General features: G+C 47.0%; 7 protein-coding genes across 7 annotated transcripts; 4 read left to right on the forward strand and 3 right to left on the reverse strand.

Annotated features, from left to right (window-relative positions):
• Positions 1 to 2,858: 2,858 nt before the first annotated feature.
• Positions 2,859 to 4,402, forward strand: UA08_04044 (Pyruvate decarboxylase; the record flags this gene model as incomplete). The annotated part of the gene is made up of 3 exons (XM_020266324.1): positions 2,859 to 2,967; positions 3,032 to 3,112; positions 3,168 to 4,402. 3 exons carry the CDS (start codon positions 2,859 to 2,861, stop codon positions 4,400 to 4,402), a joined length of 1,425 nt encoding a protein of 474 aa, XP_020120722.1.
• Positions 4,403 to 5,861: 1,459 nt separating this feature from the next.
• UA08_04045 (hypothetical protein) lies at positions 5,862 to 10,610 on the forward strand (the record flags this gene model as incomplete). The annotated part of the gene is made up of 2 exons (XM_020266325.1): positions 5,862 to 10,432; positions 10,490 to 10,610. The coding sequence occupies 2 exons, from the start codon at positions 5,862 to 5,864 to the stop codon at positions 10,608 to 10,610; spliced, it is 4,692 nt and encodes a 1,563-aa protein (XP_020120717.1).
• A 1,340-nt stretch (positions 10,611 to 11,950) lies between these two features.
• On the reverse strand, positions 11,951 to 14,464 carry UA08_04046 (hypothetical protein; the record flags this gene model as incomplete). Its single annotated transcript, XM_020266326.1, has 4 exons — positions 11,951 to 12,724; positions 12,784 to 13,803; positions 13,856 to 14,195; positions 14,250 to 14,464. The coding sequence occupies 4 exons, from the start codon at positions 14,462 to 14,464 to the stop codon at positions 11,951 to 11,953; spliced, it is 2,349 nt and encodes a 782-aa protein (XP_020120716.1).
• Positions 14,465 to 14,908: 444 nt separating this feature from the next.
• UA08_04047 (hypothetical protein) lies at positions 14,909 to 16,444 on the forward strand (the record flags this gene model as incomplete). The annotated part of the gene is made up of 1 exon (XM_020266327.1): positions 14,909 to 16,444. The coding sequence occupies one exon, from the start codon at positions 14,909 to 14,911 to the stop codon at positions 16,442 to 16,444; it is 1,536 nt and encodes a 511-aa protein (XP_020120719.1).
• Positions 16,445 to 18,442: 1,998 nt separating this feature from the next.
• On the forward strand, positions 18,443 to 20,530 carry UA08_04048 (Nucleolar protein 9; the record flags this gene model as incomplete). Its single annotated transcript, XM_020266328.1, has 1 exon — positions 18,443 to 20,530. The coding sequence occupies one exon, from the start codon at positions 18,443 to 18,445 to the stop codon at positions 20,528 to 20,530; it is 2,088 nt and encodes a 695-aa protein (XP_020120718.1).
• Positions 20,531 to 20,622: 92 nt separating this feature from the next.
• Positions 20,623 to 21,698, reverse strand: UA08_04049 (hypothetical protein; the record flags this gene model as incomplete). Its single annotated transcript, XM_020266330.1, has 3 exons — positions 20,623 to 20,664; positions 20,712 to 21,172; positions 21,236 to 21,698. 3 exons carry the CDS (start codon positions 21,696 to 21,698, stop codon positions 20,623 to 20,625), a joined length of 966 nt encoding a protein of 321 aa, XP_020120725.1.
• A 1,500-nt stretch (positions 21,699 to 23,198) lies between these two features.
• On the reverse strand, positions 23,199 to 25,759 carry UA08_04050 (hypothetical protein; the record flags this gene model as incomplete). Its single annotated transcript, XM_020266331.1, has 5 exons — positions 23,199 to 23,515; positions 23,575 to 24,862; positions 24,976 to 25,468; positions 25,536 to 25,679; positions 25,746 to 25,759. The coding sequence occupies 5 exons, from the start codon at positions 25,757 to 25,759 to the stop codon at positions 23,199 to 23,201; spliced, it is 2,256 nt and encodes a 751-aa protein (XP_020120724.1).
• Between the last annotated feature and the right edge of the window lie 2,008 nt (positions 25,760 to 27,767).

Consider the following 27,767-nt stretch of genomic DNA (forward strand, 5'->3'; position numbering starts at 1 on the left):
TGCCAGTGAGGCTGGAAGCTGAGCGACTGCGTTGGCACAGTCACATTGGTGTTTATGAAGAAACTCTGGTGTGTATAAACGATCAGATCTTTCATCCGGGCGTGTGAACTCGTCCCGAATCTGCGCGTCTAACTTTAAACATCTTTGTTTCACAATCTCTTCCAAGTTTAAGTCCATAATGGTGCGGTATATCATTTGATTCACGCGACTGATGAGGATATCTGGTGGGCAAAGCATACGACCAGTGTATTGCACGCCGTCCGGCGTTTCCTTGTAAGAGCCGTAAGCTACAACCTTCGTCCCGATAACGACGTCGCCTAGTCGCACGTCGGTCTCAGGCTGTGGAGAGCCTCAGGCGATTCCAACCATCAACGCAAATCGGATAGATGGGAAGCTGCTTCGCATTCTTGTGAAACTGTGGAGGCGGACACGAGCCCAATAGTATTTGCAGGTAAGCACACTACCACAACATAATGCCCCCTGACACGGCCACGAATGTAAACGTTACAATCATCTTTTGCTCGTAACACTCCAGGGTCATCTTCATAGACCTCATCCAAGACATCGCGGGCTGCAATGTACTCGGGCATTATTGCGCACACCCAACCCACAGTGAATTCGCAAACCCCGGGAGATGGTGATCGTGCCATTGTTCGGTATGGATACGAGCAGCTGAAGGGAATGACAGCCTAGGACCCCGGAATCGAGTGGAGGTTGCTCTCTGTGAAGCTATCGTGCTGTGGTTGTGATACTCAATATGTCAGCACTGTAGCAGAATGAGTGATCAGGAAATCATTATATATATCTAGGTAATGGGCGTTCAACCTCGATTTAAGTATCCTTATCTACTCGGCGCACTCAGAATCTGTGGCAACTCGCTCACTACGATGGATCTATTTTATATCAGACAGCCAGCAAGTCTTGAAAAGCTGTTTAGCCGGGCAGCCTTGTGTGGCCGCTAAGCCTCCTCCTATACTCTTATATATGTATAAGACCATTAATAAACCTCACTTGGCGTGATATGAAATCTGCTCATCCAATGTACTGCAGTGCGACCCTACAGCAAGGCTATGGGACCAGCAATTATGCCACACGTCAGTCAGCTCTTTTATTTTATGCATAAGCCTCGCGGCGTGTTTGTCTACACCTGTAGATAGTTTTCGGGGGCAAATCCCAGCATTCCCCCTTTTTCTTCTTATCGATCCAATAGCGAATGTGGTTGAGCCTGTCATACGCAGTTATTTAATACCTCTGCTTGTTTATTCTCCGAAATAACCCCTTCTCCAAATTCGTCTTGTAACTTGTAACTTGTAACTTGTAACTTGTTAGGGCTCAGGAGCACATTCCACATCAGGACTAGCGCAACATAAGGATGCTGCAGTCTGCGGCTCATAGACTGTTTACATTTTGCCAAGTACAAGTATCTGACATATCAGACTGTCTACATTCTATCAAGTCTCAGAGCACATCACACGAGTCGGGATTTCCTCCTTGCCCCTTTCAACTTCTGTCACAAGTCGGTCGACTGCCCCCCATCTCAAGCCATGATAACCAGACGCCATCGCTATGTCGAATAACCGATTCATCAGGTCATTCACGCAAGTTCCCAAGGAGATTTTCAGAATAAACCATGGGAAGGCGGTTCGACTACGAGCATATCCATATCCGACCAGGCCCAAAGGGCTGTTCGATATTCTGACAGTGGCGGAAAGAGTGAGGCCATTGGCTCTCGATCCTTCCACGTATGAATGTAGGTGACTTTCTGATTTTTTACCAGAAGAAGCCTTGAGCAAGCGCTAGATCATGTTTCACGTTCTTTGAAAATAATGTTCTCTTCAAACAGTTCCTAACGGCGCATCAATGCGGCCCAACTCTCCAACAATGCAGAGACTGGCTCGATCTATCGATGAACCCTCTACCATCATATATGCTGTCCCAGCAGGTTCTTTTTCTCTGTTCAACCTGCTGCCAAGCATTTCTAACGTGACAAAAAAGGAATCAAACTCCCGGAAGACCTGATATTGGTCCACGAGTTCAGAGACCATTATTCTCTACAGGCGCGGGAAGAGATGACCATCGACGGTACATTTACCTCCTCCTCCTCATAGAGCTAGTATGAGTGGGCTGATTCCATGTTCCAGAATTGAACGACAGTATAACGAGCTTTCTCTCAAGCCAAGCGAAATTGTTTGTGAAGGATGAGTGGCTGCAACGGTACCCCGAAGCCACAGAAGGACCTCACAAACGAATAATAATCAACAGGCGTTGATTTTCTTCAATTGCTCTAAGCCTAGAAGTGCTCATTTGCTATTAGCATAAATTCTAAAGAGATGATATATAGCTACGACTCGTGCCAATGTAGTGAATGCACTCTCGACAGGATACGTTGGTGAATATAGTTAGGATAAGAATTGACTAGATAATGGCAGAAAAATCAGTCCAAATATCAACCAAAATCTATACTGAAAGCTCCGTAAGTATATTTTGGTTTTCTGGCAGGAAATCTGCCATGTGGATACACGGCTTCTGATTGGTCTGCAAGGAATGGTGGCAGATCATCAGGCCACCGCAACCATGGACGACTTCCAGCTGTCGTATGACTCCAATTCGTATTCTCAGATGCTCTCTGTATTTTCATGAATTCCATTTCATGACTCTACTAATGCGATCGTCTGCTGTTTGCGCGTCGAAATCTCCTGATCAAGCACCCCACTGCACAGAGGTATACGTCATCTCGAAGCATTACATCATGTGCTCGACGTCAGGATTTTCGAGTATATATACCAGGAATACGGCTCTCTCAGAGCATTCGCAAGTTTTTTAAACCACTCAGGGACTTTTGTTCTTTCAGACTCACAATGGCCTCAGACATAGTCACAAGGGAACTTAAACAGCCCATCAACCTCGTCGAGTATCTGTATCGGCGCCTGCACGAGGTGGGAATTCGCTCGGTCCACGGAGTGCCTGGTAAGTTCGAGAGATGTTGTGTATCACGCGAGCCTGGCAAAAATTTGCTGACTTCTACCGATAGGCGATTACAACCTACAGGCTCTAGATTATCTGCCCCAATGCGGATTGTCATGGGCGGGGAACTGCAATGAGCTCAATGCCGGTAGGAAGATTGAGAAGAAGACTTCTGTTAGACCGAACACTTATAGTTGTCCTAGGATATGCCGCCGATGGCTATGCCCGAGTCAAGGGCATGGCTGCATTGATCACGACTTTCGGTGTTGGAGAGCTTTCGGCACTTAACGCAATTGCTGGAGCATACTCAGAATACGTTCCGATAGTCCATATTGTTGGCCAGCCCCATACAGCTTCCCAAAAGGATGGCATGCTATTGCACCACACGCTTGGAAATGGTGACTACAATGTGTTCGCGGATATGAGCGCGAGAATCTCATGTGCGACGGCCCGCTTAAATGACCCAATTGACGCTGCAACATTGATTGATAATGCTATACGAGAATGTTGGATCCAAAGCAGGCCCGTTTATATCACTCTCCCCACGGACATGGTGTTGAAAAAGATTGAGGGCCAGCGGCTAGAGACCCCGTTGGACCTTAAGAGGAAACCAAATGATCCCGAGAAGGAGGAGTACGTGGTGAACCTGGTCTTGAAATACTTGCACGAGGCAAAAGATCCTATTATTTTGGTCGATGCGTGCGCCATCCGCCATCACGTACTTGAAGAGGTGCACGATCTCGTACATAAATCTGGGTTACCTACCTTTGTCGCCCCGATGGGTAAAGGAGCCGTAAATGAAACACATGCAAACTATGGAGGAGTCTATGCGGGCGACGGCTCAAACAATGGTGTGCAAAAACGAGTTGAGCAGTCCGACCTAATACTCAGTATTGGAGCTATCAAGTCAGACTTCAACACGGCGGGGTTTACTTACCGTATCGGGCAGCTAAAAAGCATCGACTTCCACAGCTCTTTCGTGAGAATACGCTATTCAGAGTATCCCAATATCAACATGAAGGGTGTGCTACGAAAAGTGATAGATCGGCTAGGAAAATTGAACGTGGGCGAAATCCCACACATCTCCAATGCCCTTCCCGAACACGAACTGGATTCGAGCGATCAAACTATAACGCATGCATGGCTCTGGCCAAATGTGGGCCAGTGGCTCCACGAAAATGATATCTTTATAACCGAGACGGGGACGGCGAACTTTGGCGCATGGGAAACCCGTTTCCCAAGGGGGGTTGTTGCTATCAACCAGACACTTTGGGGATCAATCGGGTACTCTGTAGGTGCTTGTTTTGGTGCAGCTCTAGCTGCAGAAGAACTCAAGGCCAATCAACGGACTGTTCTTTTTGTTGGTGACGGTAGTTTCCAACTGACTGCACAAGAAGTGAGCACTATGCTGAGAAAGAAGTTGAAACCTATCATGTAGGGAAACCCCCCCCCCTTTTCCTCTTCACGCTATTACCGTTTTCGTCTCCTCTCAAATATGAAAAACTAACCTGAAATAGCTTCGTCATCTGCAACAATGGCTACACTATCGAGAGATACATTCACGGGTGGAACGCATCTTATAACGACATCCAACAATGGAAATTTACTGACATTCCTTCGACTTTTGGCGGACAAAATGGGGACTACCAGACGCATCAGATCAGGACGAGAAATCAATTAATTGATTTGTTCCAAGCTAAAGAGTTCTTCCAGAGCAAATGCCTGCAGGCAAGTTTTTCTAAACACCTCCCTGCCGATTGTGGTGCAGTGAAACTAACTAAAACCAGCTGGTGGAATTGTACATGCCTCAAGAAGATGCCCCGGCATCACTAAAGTCGACCGCAGCAGCCGCAGCAAAAAGAAACGGAGCTTGAGTGACGGTGCCAGAGCTCAACATTCTTTGCAAAGATGATTAGCGTTGATCTGCCGGGAGAACATGTTGGCCATGATAGAAATGTTTCACCCCATCTGCGGTACAGAGACAGTTGATGGCGGGAAGCCTTAATAGCGTATTAGATAATTGTAGCTTTACTCAACTCAATCAATTCAGTCGTTTACCACTCCTCGTATGTAGTAGACGTAGACGTTTGAGAATTATCGCGCTGTGATTGGCCGGCCACTATTAGTTTATATATACCGTCTGGCGAATCATAACAAGGCATGCGCCACCGTCCCGTTCAGCTTGCCGATCTGGGTGGACCAACCACAACGCGGCCCCTCGGATGAAGGACCCGCCCGGCCGGTGCCCAACAGGAAACTTCGAGGGGGCCGAAGCACTCAAGTAAGACACGTGATTTCCTTCCTATCAGTCGGACTCGCCAGAAAACAGAATCCATCTTGAAGTGTATAGCCCAGACGCATCCCTCGCACAGCACTCCTTACTCTAACCCTACGACACTCTACGCCGCTGATCCCTCCTTCTCGAATACCTCGCTCTCAGTCCCACTGCAGTCCGCGTGCATCTTATCTCAACCAAATCCAAGCTCTTGAGCCGCGGGAGTGCTCGCTAGCCTTGGTCACTTAGCTTGTTATATATACCCTGTGGCTGTCATAGCATCATCGATTTGATTTATTTTGCCAATCACGATTTTTTAGATATCATCAGAGCGGCAATTTAATATCGACGACGGCAGTGGTTCTTTACTGCCATGCCAGATTTGCAGCTCCGCGCATAACGCTCTTCTCCCTCGAACACGCTCGAACATGAGGTTGGCTATATGGGCAGTCCAGAAACCCCTGTTTATTCAATTAAAGGCTTCGGAGTAGCCAGCCTTCGCTACGCGCTTGATTCTGAAGTTTGAAGGATGTGATTAACATCTTCCCGATATCTGAAATAAGCGGGTTTAGTCGCGGCCATCTTGTTGCGTGACTTGCTTTAACAAACACTCGTATCTATCATGGATCAACGACCACAGTATATCCCAGCTCCACCTCCGCTATCGCAACCAAATCAGTCCCATATTATTCCTCTTCCTCCTCCCCCTCCGCGACCATCGACCCAGCATGGCCTCATGCTTCCCCCTCCGCCTGGACCACCGCCAGGATCTGCCTACTCGGTTTCAAACCAATGGACAAGTTGGCGCCCCCAGAACTTCACCGCTCTTCCTCCTCCGCCGCCTCACCCGTCATTGATGCCGGCAACTCCAGCATATCTTCGTCCACAGCCCACTCCATTGTCCATTCCTATCCCGCCTCCACGTTCTGAAGGACCTCTCACCTCTGCTACTTACATGCCCACTACTGAGACCTTTGGTCCAGGTGTAGGCATTCCGCCACTTTACGAAAACTATGGGCACTCTGCAGCTACAGTGCGGCCAAGTGCGACGACCTGGGATAGTGTATCTTCGGATAATTCTTACAGGAGGGATGCGAATGTCCCTGCCACTCCGTCTCGGAACTTACCTCCTTCACTTATGCTAGGGGATCACCACGAGAGAATGTCACCGGGCCCAGCAACGGCCACATTGCAGAACCCCGGCAACGAGCCAACACGGACAACTAGCCACAAGCACAACGCTAGTGGTATATCTCTTGGAGGGATTTCCGCTGGCGACGCTGCTGTACAATGGCCTCTTGAGAGGGTAGTTAGTTGGCTTGCGAGAAATGGGTTTTCTAAAGATTGGCAGGAGACCTTCAAGTCCTTGGAGCTCCAAGGTGCTGATTTTCTAGAGCTTGGCCACGGGGCGAATGGTCGCGGTAACCTTGGAAAGATGCACCATCTTGTTTATCCACAATTAGCAAAAGAGTGCCAGAAGAGCGGGACTGGTTGGGACCAGAGCCGAGAACGTGATGAAGGCAAACGAATGCGGAAGCTCATTCGTCAAATACAGGACGGCGGAAACGATATGTCCACATACATGGATAGACGACGAGAGTCACAGTCGCTAATACCTAGTGCGTCCACGGAAGGAGGTCTGGAGAATTCTCCTAATTTAGCATGGGATTCTGCCTTCCCTCCATTTGTCGCGAATGCACAACCAGACAATGCTTACAGTCAACATCCTGCTCATCGACTACCACCAACTACGTACAACAAGCAAAATGGTCAAGTTCGTTCAGTTACGGCTCCCATTATGCAAAAACAGGATGCTGGAGATGGCGATTCAACCATGCATCCTCGCTCAGAGTTCTCTAGAAATGCTCTTGCTGGCTTAGACGAAGTGCGGAAACCAAGCCCTTCTTCGACCAGCGACGGCGGCGTATTTTCAGGCCCCTCGTTCAAGGCATATGAAGATAGCCCGCAAAGCGGTAGCCCAGCAGCACAGCCTGCCTCACTTGCCCCCTCGGGGTTAGTTTCGTCATCAACAGGGGATTTGACCTCCACAAGATTTGAACATCAACGAGGAAATAGCACTGATTCGCTTTCTGGACGTGGGGGTTCTACTGTGCCTCGGTTTTATGAGGGCCGAAAACCAGTACCAGATAACTCACGTATTACACCGCAAGACAATAACAAGGAACCTGGTAAAAGCTTTTTGGGGTTTTTCAAAAAGAAATCCCGCTATCACGACTCGTCAAATCCGTCGCCAGAAGACCAGCTTATGGACTCGCCAACGAGTCCTTCGTTTATGCGTCAAAATGGCCTAAACAGCCCCTTCAACAAGACGTCCTTTAACAATAGTGACTTGTCACTGGTGGAACGTCCCTTATCTTCTTCTTTCTCTGACTACGAGAAAAGTACAGCCCGATTTAGGTCATCTACAAAGCATAAAAGATACGTCCTAGCAACTCTAGATGGGTTAAACTATCGCCTTGTAGATATTACAGATGCTGAAACGGCGGAAAATCTACGGGCATTAATTTGCCAAACTCTAGGCCTTGCAGACTGGTCCACTGCTCAGATTGCACTTACAGAGCTAGGGCAAACAGAACACGACGAATTCTTGGATGATTCGACGCTTGCTCTTAGTTGGCGTGCGCGAGCAGACCCGTTGGGAACGTTAAAACTATATGTTCGTGAAAACTCGTCTGCAGGATCTACTGGCTTGGGAGTATCGGTTCTTGAAAAACTTTCATCATCTCCCAGTTTGGCGCATCGCCCTGTGCAAAGAAAGCCTTTGGAAGACGATACACTTCACCGCGGTTCTCCACGCACTCATGTCACATCTAGCTCGCCTCACGGAGCTTACTACACTTCCTCCAAAACGACCTCCGCCCATCCGTCACCGTCTTTGCATGAAACTTTGCGTGACGAGAGTTCTCATGATGCCGATTTAGCGGCTCGCCAAGAGGAGTATAAGCGGGAGGTTGAGCGAAAACAGAACGCCTACTTCAAGTCAAAGCAGCCTGCGGACCTTCAGCTTCATAATAAAGATAATTATGGTGAGACTGGATACCGGAGTAAAGGTATCATTGACTTCGATCAACCGCGTACCTCTCCTTACGAGGATAAACGACATGAGGGCCTAGTTCCTCAGCGGAAGCCTCCATCTGCCCCATCTGAGTCGACCACTCTTACCAAGGTCAATTCTCTCAGTAAAAAGCCCACTGAGCGCACACGCCTCCCATCGAAGAAACCCGAAACACATAAATACAGATTGATCCAGGAGGAAGACTCTTCAGATATAAGGAATTCTTCCATTACTACAAACTTCAATCGAGATCTCGATGCAGGACCCGAAAGTGCTGGCCATAGGCCTCCTCCCCTGCCCACATCTACCAGTTCCCCTTCGATAATACCATACTCTACGCCCAACGATACTGAGTCCAATACAGCACGGAGGATTCCATCGTCTTCCTCTTCCTCTTCCTTTAAACCGGCCTCATTGCAAAGTCGAAAATCATTTGGGCCAGAATACGATTTTGAAGAAGCCAAAGTCACATTCAATGCCCCTCGCACACCTCAACTGGAATCTGATGATTCCGATGAAGATTCCGATGACGGTCTCTTTGCAATTCCTATCTCGACCAATAAAGGTTCTTCTATAGATAAGGAAGGTCCTTCTGCCGCCACACCTCCGAAATCCCAGAAACCATCTCTTACGGTGAATACCTCAACGAGATTGAGTAAGGGCTTGTCTGTGTCTTTCAAATCTCCCAATACTAGTGATGAGATATCCGCCGGACCATCTTATCCTGGCTCTGCAGTGTTTTCACACGACCTTCGCTCCGGCAGTGGTTCATACTCTGCAAATACATTGCCGTCGCCTGAGGATGAACGGTACAATCGCAGAGATTCCTTTGCAAGAAACGATATTTGGGCTAGCCGTCCTCCAGTCGAAGGCGTCATCGACAACCTTGACGATTTCTTCCCTAATATCGATCTCGATGAACCCTATTTAGAAGCATCGGGCACCTCCCCTCCAAGTTCTCCAATTCATCCATCCATCAAAGACCAATCCGGGCCCTTGTTCCAACCGCCACCAAACATCCCTAGCCACGGATCTGATATGCAAGGTCCTAGTGAGCCAAGCTTGAAGCACTCCGTCGCACATCGCAACCTCGGCAAGGCAGGCGGCTTGAGTCGCATGAAGTCTATACGTGAAGTTGCTAAAGGCGCACAAGAAATCAATAGGAAGAAAAGCATTCCAGGTCAGAACAACAAAAGATCCGGTGACATACTCCGGCGAAAAAGTACCAAAATGTTTGGCGCGAAGATTATGCAAATCAGTCCAAAGCCTGGCAGTCGCTTGAGCCAGTTAGATCCATTAGTCCCAAACAACAACAATGTCCCGTCAGGTAGCGTACCACAACGAGAACAAACCTTCCGTATCATCAGGGGTCAACTCATTGGAAAAGGCACGTACGGCAGAGTGTATCTTGGCATGAATGCTGATACTGGAGAGGTTCTTGCTGTGAAACAAGTTGAAGTCAACCCCAGGGTCGCTGGCCAAGATAAAGATCGCGTCAAAGAAATGGTAGCTGCTATGGATCAGGAAATTGATACGATGCAGCATCTTGAACATCCCAACATCGTGCAATACCTTGGCTGTGAGCGTGGAGAATTGTCTATATCGATCTATCTTGAATATATCTCTGGTGGGTCTATTGGGAGTTGTTTGCGCAAACATGGCAAATTCGAAGAGTCAGTTGTCAAGTCACTTACACGACAGACTCTCAGCGGCTTGTCCTATCTTCATGACCAGGGTATTCTTCACCGTGATCTCAAGGCTGACAACATTCTTCTCGACTTGGACGGCACGTGCAAAATTTCTGATTTCGGAATTTCGAAGAAGACGGACAATATTTACGGCAATGACGCGTCTAATTCGATGCAGGGCTCTGTGTTCTGGATGGCTCCGGAAGTCGTGCAGTCCCAAGGCCAGGGTTACAGCGCCAAGGTCGACATATGGTCACTTGGCTGTGTAGTCCTAGAAATGTTTGCCGGCCGTCGGCCATGGAGTAGGGAAGAAGCAATAGGGGCTATTTTTAAGCTAGGCAGTCTCAGTCAGGCACCGCCAATACCGGACGATGTGGCTGTGAACATCAGTCCTGCGGCATTGGCTTTCATGTATGACTGCTTTACAATGTGAGTTATAATAATAGCATCTCCGTGAGCCATTCTCCATACTAACCATGGCAACAGTGATACTTTCGACCGTCCGACTGCTGAGACCCTTCTTTCTCGGCATCCTTTCTGTGAGCCCGATCCAACTTACACTTTTGAAGAAACAGCGTTGTATGCAAAGATTCGTGATGTACTTTAGTTTCTTTACGAGCTAGATGTATTGCTTCGGCTCTCTGAGAGAATTGGACAATATTCTAGTCAATCATTGTGCACTAGGAATAGTAAATAATAATCAAAGCCTATAAATGATCACTAAGTACATTCCCGATGAATCGATGCTCCGGTTTCCAGCAGACCGTGGTTTCTTTGACACACGTTTCATCCCAAATGGTGACGTCTTGTCTGTACAGCAATGAAAGGCTTGCGATAGTTTTCAGTTCCTCCATGTAATATGCCATTTGATAGCCATGCATTCTTACTAAGATAATTATTCACAGCCATCAGTTGAGGCTGAAAGAAAGCGAATAGCTAGGGTGATGGGTAAAACCTTGACAGAGAAACAATCACAACGATCTATTATAAGCACATTTAGGATTTCTGAGTCAAAGATATTATTCATTAAGATATTGTTTCCATGTTGTTGTAATTGCTGATGCCTGAAGCATATCAATGGGATTTGTGGTTCGTGGGCGTAGTGAGTTGCAAGCGTTCGCATGCCATGCCAATCCTGGGCCAGAGTCGGCGGAAACGACAGTGGCTACCTTGATACCACTTCCTTTTCATCTCCGTCGAAAGACCCTTTGCGTGCCCCTCAGTGAACTCAGCGTCTGTGGCGAAAAAGCAACTGTAAAGGCGCTTTGAGTTCCAGCTTCGAAGCGTCTCCTTGATCAGCGTTTTGTATATTTCTAGACACTCGGAAATTCTTGGTTAGAATAGATTTGGTGAGTTCCAGGTGATGTTCCGCATCGTACCCCCATCTGGGCAACTAAGTTATCCCAAGTCAGAGAACTCTGGCCAGGTCTCTCCATGGCATTTCCTGATTTATGATAATCCATGATGATGAGATTGGGCTTAACAAGGGGGAGAAGGAAATCGGGTCACCTCACTGAGATATAGCTGCAGGACCTGCTGGCACTCAGCCTATACTCAAAGCATAGGGAGAAAACCTGATGCTGGAATAACGCTCTATTTCTAGCTGCTCTCTGATGTCTAGAGGACAAGAATGAATCGTGCTCTTGATGCACGTTTTTAATGTGTGCGAAGCTGCGCCCAAATGGGTATCGTCTGAGAAGCGAGATTAGGATGGCCTAAGGCATCCGTCTCATCATCAAGTAATGAATTATAGATTGCCGAGAGTGGACATTGGACAACGCCATATAAGCTGTAATTCGGTTGACACGAATGTTTGGGCCTTGCTTTGCAAAGGGCAATAGCCCAAGGACCTGAAATACATATGAAGAAGACTGGTAAGCTATATGCATGTAATTGGAAATGTATCGTGATCTCGCTATCAAAGGTCTATATATCGTCTGGATCTTCCTATTCGTCTTCCTCGTCATCTTCATCATTATCGCGAGACCGGAGACCAGCAACCCCAACCCTAAACACTTCTTCGCTCCATTCTTCGAATGTATCGACATCCCAGACAGCATGCTGACGGCCTTTACCCTTTGCACCAACGGGTATACCTTTACTCTTCACCAATGAACTGGCGTAACCCTCATAGAATTCCTCGTAGATTTGTATGACGCGGTCCTGGACTGCGCCAACGAGAGTCTCCTTTGTGCGCGTATCTTCTAGATAGTCATCCAAAGCTTTGCGTAAAATGGGGACTTCTTTCTCGATACTTCGGCAGACAGGGCTTATTGCACCTCCATCTCCAATGGTTCCGTTTTCAATGAATTTCGTGGGCAAGGTGGATGTCATGCGGTGGGCGAAATCGTTGGTGAAGTCGTTGATTACTGTGCGAAGTCTACCATCGAGTTCTACTTTTGCGTCGAGCATGTTCTCTACGACTTTGGGTAGGAGACCACTGCCCACGAGGCGCATGAGATTTCTGGGGTTGAAGAGACCCCCACGCTCGCGGATTTCCCAAAAAGTGCTGGTAATACCAGAGAAATCGAGAGATATATCGGGTGTGATATATTCAATATCGAAGGCGACGATTTGTTGCTTGAGAATGAGAAGGTGTTTGATCAGGAAAAGCTGGCCGTCTGTGGTGGAGTATTTGTTCGATATTTGTGTGCTTGCATGGTGGAGTGAAAAGGTCGTTTGGTGAACAATTTGATGAGCAAGGTCATCGAAGATAGTGGACTAGTTTTATGTCTTAGTTAGAGGTCCGAAGATAGAGAACAGAAATTGAAGACACGTACATTGACTAGCCTATAAATACGGCTAAGCAGCCATATGGCTTTCCGTAAGGTGGGATACCAGCTTTGGAATGTAGCTTGTGTGTCGATGTCCCATAGTGCGTCTTTCTCAGTTGCTTGCGGGTCAACCTCCTCGTCAACCACAGTTGGGGTCTTTGGCAATATGGCGTCGTTCCGCGATCCTTTACGTCCGGATAATGGAGCACCCATAGATAAAGACATCTGTCGCATTCGAGAAGGATAGTCCAAGTCTTCTGGTTTTGGGCGGTATCTTTCGATTTCGTTACGAAGGATACCCTGAACTTGAAATACCAAACGAGTCTGCGCATCTGCAAGAGCAGGTTGGATGAGAACCGAGAAGTCCAGCTGATTCGGGTCATTGAATTCAGCTTCCTCTTCTAAATCAGACAGGTAACGTGTTTGCAGCAAAGTACACAATTGGCAGAGCTTGATGAGGTTCGTCTCGTGGATAATCCTGGGCCTTAAATGATCATATAAAGGCTCACAAATGGATTCCAAAAAGTCATACAGGCCTGCTTGTCCATGGAACCACTCTCCCCAAAGTTCAAACTCATCTAAACAGACACCGCGTATGTAACCGATACCGGCTCTTGCGAAGGCCACCAAGTCCTTCGAAGTACTAGGAGCTTGTGTGATACTGGTGAGTTTCTTCCGCGCCAGTGGTATAATTAATTTGCTTCTTGTTGCTGCAAAACTTGTGTGCAATTCATTCATGAGGCTCTGGTATTCGGCTTCTGTTCCTTGCTCCGGATCCACTGGCGGCACCGCTCTTTTCTGAATTTCCAACCCAATCTGCTTCATTTCGGCTGCTCCAATTCGAAATTTTGCGTATAGTAGCGCTGACATGGTGGTATCGTTCAGTTGTTTATCGGCAATTCGTTTCGAAACCCCTGATGAAGTTTCTCGGAGCGCCGCTACAAAATGTCCACGGATAAGTGTTAAAGCACGTGTCAGTAGTAATCGGTATCGAGATCGATATGTCTCGGCCTCTTTCTGCTCGGGCTGTTCATCATCAGGACAAATCATCTCGGTAATATCTGTTGGAATAACATACGTGAGACTCCATGTAATCCAAACACTCATCGAGCTTTCTCAACATCTCCGAGAATTCCCTGTCGCGGACTATTTTGCCTGCTCCTGGAGCATTGAGCTTCCGAGAAGCAGGGTCCAAGAAGTCATAGTATGCAAGATTGTCCCTAATATCGTCCGCCAAGCGAGTATTCTTGGTTTGTGTAGTTAACAGCCCTTCACATTGCTTCTGAAATGTGGATGTCTGCAAATCCACGGCTTGAAATGATTTAGAGAGACTCGATAGGGCTGCCAGTGTCGACGAGGTATCGGCAAGGAGAGAATCGAGGTGCGCTCGAGAAATCTCTAGCTCGTGGAGGCATGACCTGGCCGAACATTAGACGCACTACTCTCGAAATTGTCCCCGTAGGCGAACATACTGATAGGCTTCGTGACTCGCATCTAGCAAGTCCTCTTCCACGTCGTGGTACCACTGCCCAAATCCTAATTCATCATTGATACTGGTGACGTCTGTTTCTTCCTCCAGGCGAGATTCCTCTATTTGAGAGAACTGCGTCGGAGCTTTTGGTCTCTTCCTCTGTGTTCCCGATGGGTCACTGGGACTCCGAAGGCGCCCCGCCATCTGAGAGGGCATTTCATGAACTGAACGTAAACAGATATAGGGAAGCAATAAATGGACTCTTAGACATTTCCGAGTTCATTGGTCGCTGTTGGTGCCGTTAAAGGACACAAGTGATGATGCGGAGGCGCGAAGGATTCTGCCACCGCCTACGTAAGCAGCTCTTATTTTTGAAATAATTAGTTGACTTGCAATTGCTAAACCATCAACATCAGTGACAAGCCAGCAACCTGAAAGCGGTGTCTGCGACAATCGAGAAATATGCTTACCAGCAATGCGAGGCTGCATGTCCCGACGGTCATAGGATTGCCGTCCCGTCTCCTCAGAGCGCAGCTCCGTGCTCGAAATCTCAGAAGAAACTATAGCCAGCAGGCAACGCGCACGTCTAAAAAGACTCGACGATGGATCGGACCTTCAATAGCACTACTTGGTACATTTACCGCAGCTTCCGCAGCCTATATGTGGACAAGTGAGAACGGAACCACAGTTCGACAGACATCTGAACGATTAGATAGCGTTAGCATCGAACGGCCCAAGACCACCCCTACCCTGTCAGACGAGCGAAACCGTGAGATTCTGAGTGCCCAGCATGCGCAAATCAAAAAGATGTCAAGCAGTCCGGGGGTCTATATATGGGGGTCGAATAGTCATCGTGTCGTGGACCCAGATTCGAGCGAAACGATAATTAAACAACCCCGCCGATTGCGCTACTTCGAGGGTCAACTTCTCAGAGATATCAAGCTACAACAAACTTCAGGCGCTGCTGTTACTGCAAATGGTGATTTGGTCCAGTGGGGCAAGGGCTATTCAGATACTGATTTCCAACCGGTTCCAACTTTAACTGGGAAGAAGTTGGTTTCGATAAGAATGTCACGAGACAGGATCATAGCCCTTTCTTCTAGTGGAAATGTATATTCTCTACCGATCTCAAAGGCCGACCAACAGTCGGGACCCAAACCATCTGAAAGTTACTGGTTTCCAGGATGGTCTTCGAAGTCTCAAATTAGTTACCGGCAACTCAACCCACGGCTAGGTCTGGGTGAGAAAGTCACTTCGATCAGCAGTGGTTTGGAACACGTGTTACTCCTTACAAACTCTGGTCGTGTTTTCTCTGCTGCTGCTGCTACCGAATCTTATCCGTCGAGAGGTCAATTGGGAATACCCGGGCTGACTTGGGCAACCCGTCCCAAAGGGCCTGTAGATCTTTGCCATGAACTATCATCCATAAAGGGCTCCAAGATTATTCAAATAGCCAGCGGAGACTTTCATTCCCTGCTACTTGACAAGGATGGCCATGTGTTCGTTTTCGGAGATAACTCCTTTGGACAGTTGGGACTTCAATACGATCCCACGTCCCCAGTAATTGATACGCCAACAGTGATGCCTACGAAAGGAATGTATTCAAGCAAAAATTGGTCTGCTCGGATCTCAAGTATCGCCGCTGGCGGTCTCACCAGTTTTTTGACCGTTGATGCAGTACAAAAGGCCCCTTCCAACGGCTCTTCGACACTTACCACTAAGCAGGGTACTCTGAGTATTGATACGTGGGCTTTCGGAAGAGGCATTCACGGGGCACTCGGTACTGGAAAATGGACTCATATCCAAGACAGTCCATATAAAGTAAAGACACTCAGTGATCTGCACGAATTTGACGAAAAGACAAAAATGCTTCAGCCAATTCGTCCCGTCCAGATGGCCATCGGAGCCACGCATGCTGCCGCCGTGCTGGGAAATAATGCGCACCCAAACACGGCCAAAAAGTCGTCAATTGCTGACATTGCATGGGGTCAGGATACTTTGTGGTGGGGAGGCAATGAAAGCCTTCAACTGGGCACTGGCAAGAGAAGCAATCTTCCTACCCCGGCACATATACTTCCTCCGCCGGATCTCGTGACTGCGACGTCTCTTGACGAGGCTCGTTTCCAGATAATTCCTGGCAAACAACGAATTGAGTGTGGTAGGCAAGTAACAGCTGTCTTTTCCGTAAAAGTTTGAGTTTCTATGCGAATTTTCACATGTATTATTATTCTCGCCTCGGTTGATGCTTTCATAGGTTGTATATTAATGAAACTTTGATTATTATGTCTGGACAGAAATATCTGAATTCATATGGATATAAGTTTAGAGATGCGAGCCAAGAGCGGGCCGCTCCGGAGACTAGCCCCAAGATTTGCCAGACGAATCACATTGCGAGCCGGAAATCGCAGAGATGTATAAAGTATTGATGCTATTCAAAGGTACGAAGTATGGCACCGACAGTGGTGTTTAGCAGTATGCAACTTTGTTGAGTAAATCATAGCAAAGATGAGGTATACTCCTGAGCTGAAAGCGTCATGCTCACAGCATTACCTAGGTAGTACTACGATACTCAATCTACAGCTGAAACTCATGAGTGCCCAAGAGCATGGTGGCTTCATCCTTAGTGTGTCCTACGACAGCTCCGAACAAAGTACCGTTGAAGTATCAAGATTATAGTGACAAGTTAGTAACCCTGCTTGCCAGCGCGAATGAAGTTTTGTTCTTTGATGACTCTGCCCTGTTAGTGGCGAGGACTTATTTGAGTATCATAATATGGTTTACTATTACGCCTGGAGCTACAGAATCGATTGGTCTCCGTCAGCACGATCAATTCGTCTATGCCGTAGCGTTATCAGCAGACAATGCCCATCTAGCTGTCTCATCCCGCGGTGTGATTGAAATAGGGAATCTCGCCAATAAGAATGTCCAGCACACAATTAATTAGATTACTTTTATGTCATTACTAACGTTTTCTACTGATCTCAAAACTCTGTTATCTGCGTCTCCCAAAGAGGTTCAGGTAATAGATATCCGTACGAAATATGCAGCATCAAGGTCATGGGATATACTAAGATCGACCAAAATACATGGTATCTCACCTCTCCGTTGATTGAGGACAGCCAGGCAATTTGAAATATCACAATAGGTCAGCTCATACAAAGGATCGATTGCGAAGAACGGGAAGTATTGCTTTCTCCCGGCAGTACATGGCTGGCTATCAGAGAATATGAGACAAAGTAACATGTGTGGAAACTGCCAACGGGACAACCTTGGAAGATCGGTGTATTTGACTTCGGTCTAGGATCGCCTATCTTCTCCCCAGACAGCGTGCAAAGCTCTGAAATCCGGGAGGATTCGGCCCAAGTACCGACTCCCAGTACCAGGGTCATATAATACGACCAACATTGCAATATATGCATATTGAATCTCTCGAAACATGAAGTTTAAATGATTCAAAATTCAACTTTTGGTATTATAGACAAGTTGGCGATGTCCCCAGATAATGCTTTACTAGCAGTGGCGAACAGGTCTTCCGCAATGATAATCCGGTGCACAGAAACTGTTTCAATCCGACACACCTTGGATATTAGTTCTAGGACGCGGAGAATGATCAGTCCTGGGGATAAGACCCAACTAGCATTGGCAACAGCTGACTTGAGAATCCAAGAATGGAACGGCACTACTGGCCAGGTTCTCGCATCCTTTTGTCAAAAGGTATTCACAGTCTTGCATTCTCCTCGTGGTACCCATATAATATCGGGATTATGGGATTGGAATGTAAGCAAAAGAAACATTGGACCCAAAGAAATGCAATTAGTGCCAGATGTCTATTGGAACTCAATCAACAGTTTCAGCTTCACTACTGACAAAATCTGGAGCAGATCGCCATTCTATAGTGTAGGCTATGGCAACCGCTGGACGACCTATGCTGGTCAAAGGATGCTCGCGCTTCTTTCTATATTTGAGTCTGAGCATATAGTGCCCAGGGGGAAAAGGCTGTAAGGAGAATGTTGAGGTTGTGAAGTTGCATTCCAAGGGTTGACCCGAAGGCATTTCCACTAAGCCTATTTAGGCATCCATAGTTATCGGCGGTGCACGGACCAATGCTTATCGAAAAATTTCCCTCCGCGCTGGAAATAAGTGCTTCACGTTTATTTCATGTTAAGCATCCAAAATAATACACAGTAATCCGCCATGCCACGCGAAAAGCAAAAAAGAGGTCGCCGTGCGCAAGAGAAGGAGAGGCAGGAGGAAGGCAAGCGAAAGCTAGAAGACGACTATGAGGGGGAGCCAGCGCTCAAAAGACAGAAACCGTCGGCAGACGTCGAGCCCGAAGATTTCATACCATTCGATTCCGGTGAACAAGACGTCGAAACTGGGAACCACGATGACACGCCTTTCTACGGCCTGCTAGATACTGAGGAGCAGGAATACTTTTCGAGAGCCGCGGAAGTCCTCGAGTTGAATCAATTTCAGACTGCCGAAGAACAGAGCATCTTTGTTGAAAGTGTGTATGAAGAAGCCAAGGGAAAGGAATTGAAGATCGCATGCAGCCAGTCATGCTCACGTCTTCTTGAGAAGATCATTGCTTTATCCAACACAGATCAATTACGACGTCTCTTTGGGAAATTCCTTGGACATTTCTTACATCTCGTACAACACCGATTTGCAAGTCATTGCTGTGAGACACTCTTCATCAAGGCAGCACCGGCACTAAGTCTTCAGACACACAAAACATCTAATGTGACGAAAAAGCAAGTTCTAGAAAGTGAAGAAGAGGATGAGTCGCCTCTCTCGTTGGTGGATATGTTTCTCCAGGTCATCTCAGAGCTGGAGGGAAATTGGGGCTATCTGTTAACTGAGCGTTTTGCATCTCACACAATCCGTGTTCTTCTCCTTGTTCTCGCAGGCGAGTCTGTGGACCTATCTTCCAAGGGCTCGCTTGTTGCGAGTAAGGCAAAAGAGGGAGTTGAGGTTTCTCGCATCGAGGAACAGGTCCAGGTCGCCTCCAAAAAGCCCGCTGGTGTTCCCGACGCATTTGTTGATGTTCTGAAGAAAGTCATGAATGATATGACCTCTGGACTGGATGACACTTACTTGAGAGCGCTAGCAACTCATCACATAGGAAACCCGGTTTTACAGCTTTTGGTATCATTGGAGCTATCGCACTTTGGCAAATCTACAGCGAAGGATTCGCGCTCCGTTCTACGACGATTATTACCAGACGATACCCTGGAGGAAGGTACACAGAGCGCCATTTTCTTGACAGGTTTATTATACGACCCTGTGGGTTCGAGACTGGTCGAAACCATTGTGCGCTCTGCGCCTGGGAAACTGTTCAAGAACATACATAAAAACATCATCCGCGAGAGGATTTCATCGCTTTCCCGCAATGAGATTGCTTCTTATGTTCTTGTCCGTTGCTTGGAAAGAATTGGCCGGGACGATTTACAAACGGATTTGGATTTGATTGTGCCTGAAATACCCAACCTCATAGAAAAGTCACGACTCACTGTGCCAAGAGCCTTGATCGAGCGGTGCTTGATTCGCAATATCGACACGGCTCCTCTTGCTAAGGCGTTGGAGGCATCATTTGATAAAGACCCGGCTAAGAGGTTGCATCATTTACTGGAAGTGAACAGTGCAGACACCCCCGTGGAGGAGACAGCTGGATCTTCTGAGATGCCTTTCCAGGGAGCAGGAAAACAGAAGTATGCATCGCCAATACTTTTACACAAGTCACTGCTTGCACAGTCAATGCTCGAGGCTCCCGGTCCACTGAGTGGCCTCGTTTATTCAGGACTACTAGCGATTCCCACCGACGAAATGATAGCTATGGCCTGCAATTCGATGGCTTCGCATGTTTTGCAAAAGGCTCTTACAGCATCGACTTCCACTATCCAGTTTCGCCGCCAGTTTGTCCCTCGGTTTTCTGGCCACCTCAAGCAACTTGCTCTCGATACTAGCGGATCTCATGTGGTAGATGTCCTCTGGGAAGCTTCAAAAGACATCATCTTTGTCAAGGAAAGATTGGCACAAGAATTGGCCAGCCATGAACACGATATCCGTGACTCTTTTATTGGCCGAGCGGTATGGAAGAATTGGTCCATGGATGTCTACAAGCGACGACCAGGAGAATGGAAATTAAAGGCAAAGGAGGCCAATAACCAAACAAAGGCTTCTAATGGTGATGAAAAGGCGCCAGTGAAGTCAAAAATACAACTTGCCCGGGAAAGATTTGACCTTTCAAAGAAATCGGCTAGTGTAGCCAGCAAGTCTTGATATGTTTATAGAGAGTCATGTATAAAATATATAATATATCAAAAGTTCTTTTAAGGCTGGACTAGTTAATTTGGATAGCTTATTCGAATGATTTAAAATATTTCATCTTCATTCAGCAAAAAGATATTTCCACGCTATCACAGGTAGACATTTTCAGCTCACGACCCGAATATCAACTCACAACTTCAGGCAATCCAAATTCTATCGTCCCCTCAAAATAAGCACCGATTGGTACAATCTTCATCTGCGGAAACCCGACCCCATCACCATACCCTTCCAACCGCGCATCGTCCGTCTCATCCAGGTGCGAAATATACGCCAATCCCCATGAGCCCTTGTACATCGGTTTAGTCAACAGCCACGGGTTCTCCCTGCCATTTTCTGGATCATCAGTCGCAATCACCGCGCTTGCAACCCCGGACGGATACCTGGGCGCTGCTAGAGGAGGTTGCACAAGGCTAGCGATTGATATGCGCGGTAGAGGCACAGATGGTAGCGATGATCTTTTCAATATCGCTGTAAAAAACGGAATCTTAGGGTTTAGCGGTTTTGTACAATCTTCCGGATGATACATCTTCAGCAATTGATCCCCCTTTCCACCGACAGGCTCCCATATGAACCGAGCTCGATGTTTCTGAATGTCTAATATATGCCGTTAGATTGGATGTTATTATCGCAATACAAGACAGTAGAGTAAAAGCATACTCCAGTTTCTCCGTCCATTCCATACACTCGCATCAGTAGAAACGTAGATATTGGTAATCCTTGCATATCGTTTGCCCGTATGCGGATTCACGAAAAATCCAGGTGAAACTATCAACTCGTCGTAGGGGCCAACGTCTGAGTCTTGATATCGAACAATGACGAGAGCTTTCACTAGCCCGCTGAAGATACCATTGTGCTGTGGTTTCCCATCAACCCTGCGCAAGGCATCGGGATGTACGACTTCACATGGATGGTAAGCACCGTTAGCCAGGACGCCTTGAAGGATCTCTTCACAGTTGTTTGGGTTTTCGTCTATATATGCTGCATTGTCGGTATCAGCAGCGGCGGCGACGGTTTTGTTGTCAAGGTCGCGATAGCAGTACATCCATGATTTAGATTTGAGGGTCCATGGTGGTGGTGCAACTGGAATGTCCTTGTTTGGAGGCTGAAATTCGGCTGGCATTTGTCTAGGATGGTTAGGAAATAGGTGTTGTCAACAATGAACAAGTGGATGGCTGATCCGAAGCCTGAGGCATCAGACGAGGGACGTGCGTCCTGTCCCGATGCCTAATCAAGTAACCACCGGAGAGATCTGAGTGGGGGCGATGGATCTGCATTCCACACCCCCCCAATATTACGTACTCCAATTGGGAGTAGTTCAGTAATTACAAAGACTGGTAAGTTTCGATATACAAAGCTTAAGACCCACAAAAGATCGGGAAGAATTTTATGACATAGTTACTGTACCGTAACTACGACGTACCGAAATGCACTAACGTGGAGCATAACAAACAAAGCAGATAAAAGAAGCGAAAACGAAGCAATTGAAAGAGGCCGAATCTTGACGTCATTTTGAAGGGGTACAACAACTACGTCACATCTGGGGGTACTACTACTTCTTATGTCTGCTAAAGATAAATGGGATGTCCATAGTTCCCATAAAACATTCCCATTTCATGCTTATGCGACATACACTTTTTGCTGCTTATGGATATTTGAAGTGAACAAAGTTTGTCTCCTTGACTTGCAGGTTACAGCTGAGCCATTTTTCAGACTGCTACGAAAGATAATGCAGTCACAGCATCGTATTTTACCGACGAATTCTTGAGGCAAGTGTTCCAAGGTTCTCTCGTTCTGTACAATATTCTACGGGTTAGATATAAGAAATTGGAGAAAAGCTGAGAAAAAGGAGTGGAACAGAAAGCCTCGTGTACTTTGCGTCTTGCTCGTCCCACTCAAAAAAAGATCCCATTCGATTGAAAGGCTTATCAATCAAAGGAGAACAATATAAGAAATACAAATGAATGTGCAACGCTTTGGCAACGTCGCATGAAGACCCGTTTATCGCCTCCATTGCCTTTTGAAAACAACACAAAACCCAAAGTGTATATATCGGTTTCGCTGACATGATGCAGAAGAAAAAAAAAAAAAAAAAAAAAAAAATGACAAGAATCGAAGACAAAGATTGTTCAAATAAACATCAAGATTATAACGACATGGTATCATTGCTCGGAGACTCGTATATTATCCCCGTATTCAACGCCCAATAAAACAAGTAAACACATGTTCATTTTCCCCTTACGAAAAAATAATAACAATAATAAAAAAATAAACTCAACCACAAGGTCAACTGGAAGTTGAGAAGTGAAAAAGACGAAATGTATTTTCCCGCCGATTAGCAGTAAAATTGTAAGTCGAAAATTGGTAAAGGTTATATCGATCAATATCGATTTTGACGGAAAAGAACGCTCAGAGCCGTTTCGTGAGATAGGAATCTTCACAGTTAAAAATTCGAGAAAAAATTGAGTATCGACAAGCAGAGAAATGATCAAATGGCCGAATAACCGAACACGAAAATTGAGTCGAAAAATAATACTGGCGTCACTTGCTGAAAGTAATGATCAGGTTCCATTAACTGAGATGAAAATTTCTCTTGTTTGAACCATTGCGATGATAGCGCATCTTAATATGTTAATTTGACTTCGACTGCCGATGTGGGAGGGGTGTTGACGTCTGGAGTCACAACCTCAAACTTGGATGTCTGGGAAATCTCAGCTACCATGTCTTGCCCCTCAGGTAGCTGCTGGACTACATCGTCATCCACCATAATTTTGAGACCATCCCGACTGACACGCAATATTCGGACGATACGATCAGGGTCGATTTTGTATTTCTCAGATATTTTCTTCATCAAATCTCGAACCGTTCGCTGAGTTAAATAGACTGCTCTATAGTAATCGCCATTTTGCTCATCAGGGAACCGTATGTAAAAACATGCGACTATTGGTGTGTTAGCTAGAACTCGGGTAGATCTAAAATGGGAGATATCTTTTACTCACTTGGTCTGGGTGGACGCTCCGCTGGGGGTCTGTAGGTTGGGTCGATGTCGATAGCCTCAATGTAACCAGTCGTACCTTTCTTCACTTTTACTGGCTGGGTCAGAAGACTCGGATTGGTCCACTCCATTGCCTCGTCGTGTTCAAGGAAGCTGTGGCTTGATAGTTGGCGTTCCGAAGGCCGCCGTGGGGAGTTAACATTAGAGAAGCTGCTATTACTGGGGGAGAGAACATTGGACGCGGCAGATGCTCCATCGTTGCTATAGAGCGACTCGCGGGTGCTTTGACGGGAAAGAGGCTCGAACTTGAACTCTTGGGATTCGCCAGGTAATACAACAGGAAATAAGTCGGGGTCGTCGTGTTCGTCACCTCGTAGGTTAAGTATACTGACGGGCCGGGTTGATGTAAACATGTCCTGCATCATTGCATATTTCAGATTGAGATCGTCTTCTGGCGAAAGCTTGCCGCCGTCTTGCGAGTCGATCGACCACGTCCGTTTGTGCTTAGGAATTTTGACTGGGCGATTATGGTCAGAACCCTTGATCGAGATAGAAACATTGCTACGTTTTCGTTTGCCAATATTACCTCCTCCCGTTTCTAATTGAGCCATTTGCTGCTTCAATTTCTCCATCGTCTTTTTGACGTGTGCAACATCGTTGGAAAGCTTCCGCTCTGCGCCGTGGTCACGGAAAAGCTTTACCTTGCAATAAGAGACCTCAGAAACTGGCATATCAGGTGCTACTGCATCACTAGGAGATAGTATTTCTGTCTTGGCACAGAGTCGAACGGGTATACCTTTAACACCTTTGGAATGGCTGAAGTCAGTTGATAGGAAATTGAAACGGACAGAAATCGCACAGTCTGCCGTAGCAACTGCCGGGTTCGCTGTCCAAGTGACGCAAAAGCCATCAAACGAAGCCTTTTCAAGTTCGATTTGGCGTTGAGTTTGGCCGTCGTCTGCGCTCTGGGTTGAATCCACGTATTCGACAGCGAGCAATTTTCCACCTCGTTGGTGGGCTTCACTCGAGCCGCGCCCTTCCTTCCATAGCTGCCAGCAGGTCGATGGCCTTGACCGCTGCTGTTCATCTTCAAAGGAAATGCGAATGTATGTTCGATATTTGCGCAGTTGCGAACCGGGTGGAGGTGGGCAATGGTCGACGACAGATACCGAATATGCTTGGCCCTTATTTAGATAAGTGACCGGAATTTCATCGGCATGCTTAATCATAGCAGTCGGAGCGCGCAAGGTGACGCCAAATCGAAATCTGCTGACAGTCAAAAATGTCAATTCCTATAAATAAAGAAGCGGTTTTCTATCATTTCTATCGGTAAGGTGAGGGGAGGTCACATCATGATTAGATGATCTTGTTTTGCTTACTTCTCGTCCTCTGTTTCTGAACTCACTTCCATTTGATCGGAAAAGCCGACACCGGGCATCATCATGTTCAATGACTGAGCGCCCGATGCAGACATGTGATCTCTGGAGGATTCTTCAGATCTATCCATCGGGTCATAACCTGAATCTCGGTGTATAAACGCACTCGGCGCGAATGTCTGTTGAGCGAAAGGATTGTATGATTGTGGCATGAAAAGTGGCGGATGAGGATAATGATTAACAGTCATCTCGCCATTGGCCCCGGAGGGAAAGCCGGCGGAAAGCGTATTAGGAATGGAGATAGGGGTGACCATATTGTAGCCGAGTGGTGTGTGAAGATCGCCAGCCTGGTGGTGGTATAATGTTGTCATCCCTCCGGGGGTAGGCGTATAATAACCGGGGGGCTGATTTGCCAGGTTCATGAACTGGAAAGAATTCGGATCCATCAAAGAGGGGGTAAATCGAAAGTCTTGAAGATTTCTCGGAGTTGGGTCGTTGGCCTTGATTTCGGCATTGCCAGACCTGTTGGGTTCGATCGTCAGCATTCAATTGTGGTTCGGAACGCAGGGCGTTTAGGGCAATAACGAACTGGCCATGTATTCCTTCTATAGCGGCGGGGTTGATGGAATTGCCCTGCCTGCCATCTCCAGATAAAGACCCTGTTGAGCTGACATCGGGGAAGGTCTTCTTGAACTTGTTGATGAGCTCTTCATCGGGCTTCTGCGAGGTTCTTCTATGCAAATTTGATAAGAAACGCGTTAGCAACGGATACAAACCATAGACCAGAATTGTCTCCCACCTGTTGCGAAACATTAGGGGCGACCAGAGTCGCGGGGACTCGAATTAAAGGTTGTTTTATCAAAGGAAAAAGAAATAAAATATGGAGTCGAAGCGACTTGCAACATTCGGATCGGATGGCACGACTTTCGCTTTAGTAGTGGTTCGCCGTGAGAGCTGGAGATGAGGGTAATGCCCTTTCCATCTGAAAGTGTATCTATTCTGCAGGAAAGGAAGAGCGGAGTATCACAGCGGATGCAACAAGAGACGTAGGCGTGTTGACAAAAAGCGACAAGGCCAGCAAGAGTAGATATAACTATCAAAAAACGATTCGGGGAGCTGAGGGATGAATAGCGGGGTGTCGAAGTACGGTGGGTGTTGTTACCCGCTATTATGAGCCACGGTAGAGGGACGAAGTCTTCCCGAAATATGGAACGAATGTTAGACAGCCACGCCGAGACGATGGCGAAAAAAGTTAGTTAAAGCGGTAAGTATGAGGAAGAAAAGACGGGTAGAGAGAAAGGGGGAAACACGGAAAACACGGTCTAGTCAAGTCTGGTGGTCGAAGAAACGGTCGGCAATGGATGGTGGTAGAGTTGCAGTCTGTCGCGGATGGAGCAGGTGTGGTCCCTTGCGGCTAAGGCCAAGCAATGAGCGCTCAGGGGGACCACATTTTATGACTTCACCAGGCCGGGGCTTATGCGTACGTAGTCATAGAATGGAGATAGCACAGAAGAGAGCGTCGTAAATAAAAATCTCGCGGAAGGGGAGAGGGAAAGGACGGTGGAACGCTGGAAGGCAGTAATGTGGGACAGCCGTAAGCGGTCAGCGCCGTTACTAGCCGTAACCTATTCGTCGTCGTCTTGTAAGATTCTTTCACATAGTTAATTCGAAATGGAATTACTGTTGACTATGGAGATACGTAGTTAGTTATGTAATTGTAGCACGTTGACATGTAGGTAAGATAAGTGGCCATGCAGCAGCTAAGAATTGCCTAGTTACCGTATCCATGGAGTCGACATGAGCAATCCTTATTCGTAATTCAGCAGTACTTGCTACTGAATAACAGAAAGTGTATTGCATCTTAACTACCCGTCAGAAGCAACGAACGCCTCGCACGCCGCTTCGACAGGCCCACGGTACACAGTGCGCCACTTGTGTACCACAACAATCTAGATCACCTGTCATATAAGGATCGAGACAATCCATATATGTCGTCTGGGGGCCAGATGACCATTGGGCCGTATCTTTCGGATCATGTTTTGGCCTTCTCCATCAGGCAGTGGTCCAAGCTTAGCATCGATGACGTATATACTTTTCATTGGGAAAGATAAGTAAAACAAAAAAGGCCACCATTCAAACAATGTCATTCCGGAGGATATGTTTTTCCTGGATGGATGGTCATATGGGAGAATGAAGTAGAGAAGTATTCGCGTAGGTAAAGGGCCAAGACCCGGTGGGCCGGCCATTGGCCAGACTGGTGCTCCATCGGAACAGAATTCCACCAATAACAAAAGGTGGCTGAGTATGCCGATTGCACTAAAATGGAACAGGAAATATGGGGACGGAACGCGGGAGCATAGCATGCGCTTGTACTATTTAGGAATTAGTGTAGACTCGTCTATCCTGCTGAAAAGAATCATCAAGGCCATTGTTGTCTCCTGAAGATCGCGGACCTCCTTAATCCTTAAACTCGCTCACACGAGATATACAATCCATACATCGTTATATGTCCTTAGTTCGCGTCTAATGTAAATCCGGAAGTTGGAGTACAAATAGACTACTGGGCCCGGACTATCTATCAATTATCTTTAAGCAGCATGGAGACAATTGAAGTCACTTGGGCTAGGCTTATAGCACACATGCAATCTCCTTTTGAGCCACATTTACACCAGCCAGCACAGCAGTATTTGGAAAGGGAGAATAAACGTAGATCACCGCATAATTAGCGCATTACTTATGCCCGTGTACGGGATGCTCTATAGGTCGATAATCTCCGCGCCTCAAGCCACATGGAGGGGTGGTCGAATAACAACACCGGCTT

This window comes from Talaromyces atroroseus (genome assembly GCF_001907595.1).
Source record: "Talaromyces atroroseus strain IBT 11181 chromosome Unknown scaffold_4, whole genome shotgun sequence".
In the NCBI taxonomy this organism is placed as follows: Eukaryota; Fungi; Ascomycota; class Eurotiomycetes; order Eurotiales; family Trichocomaceae; genus Talaromyces; species Talaromyces atroroseus.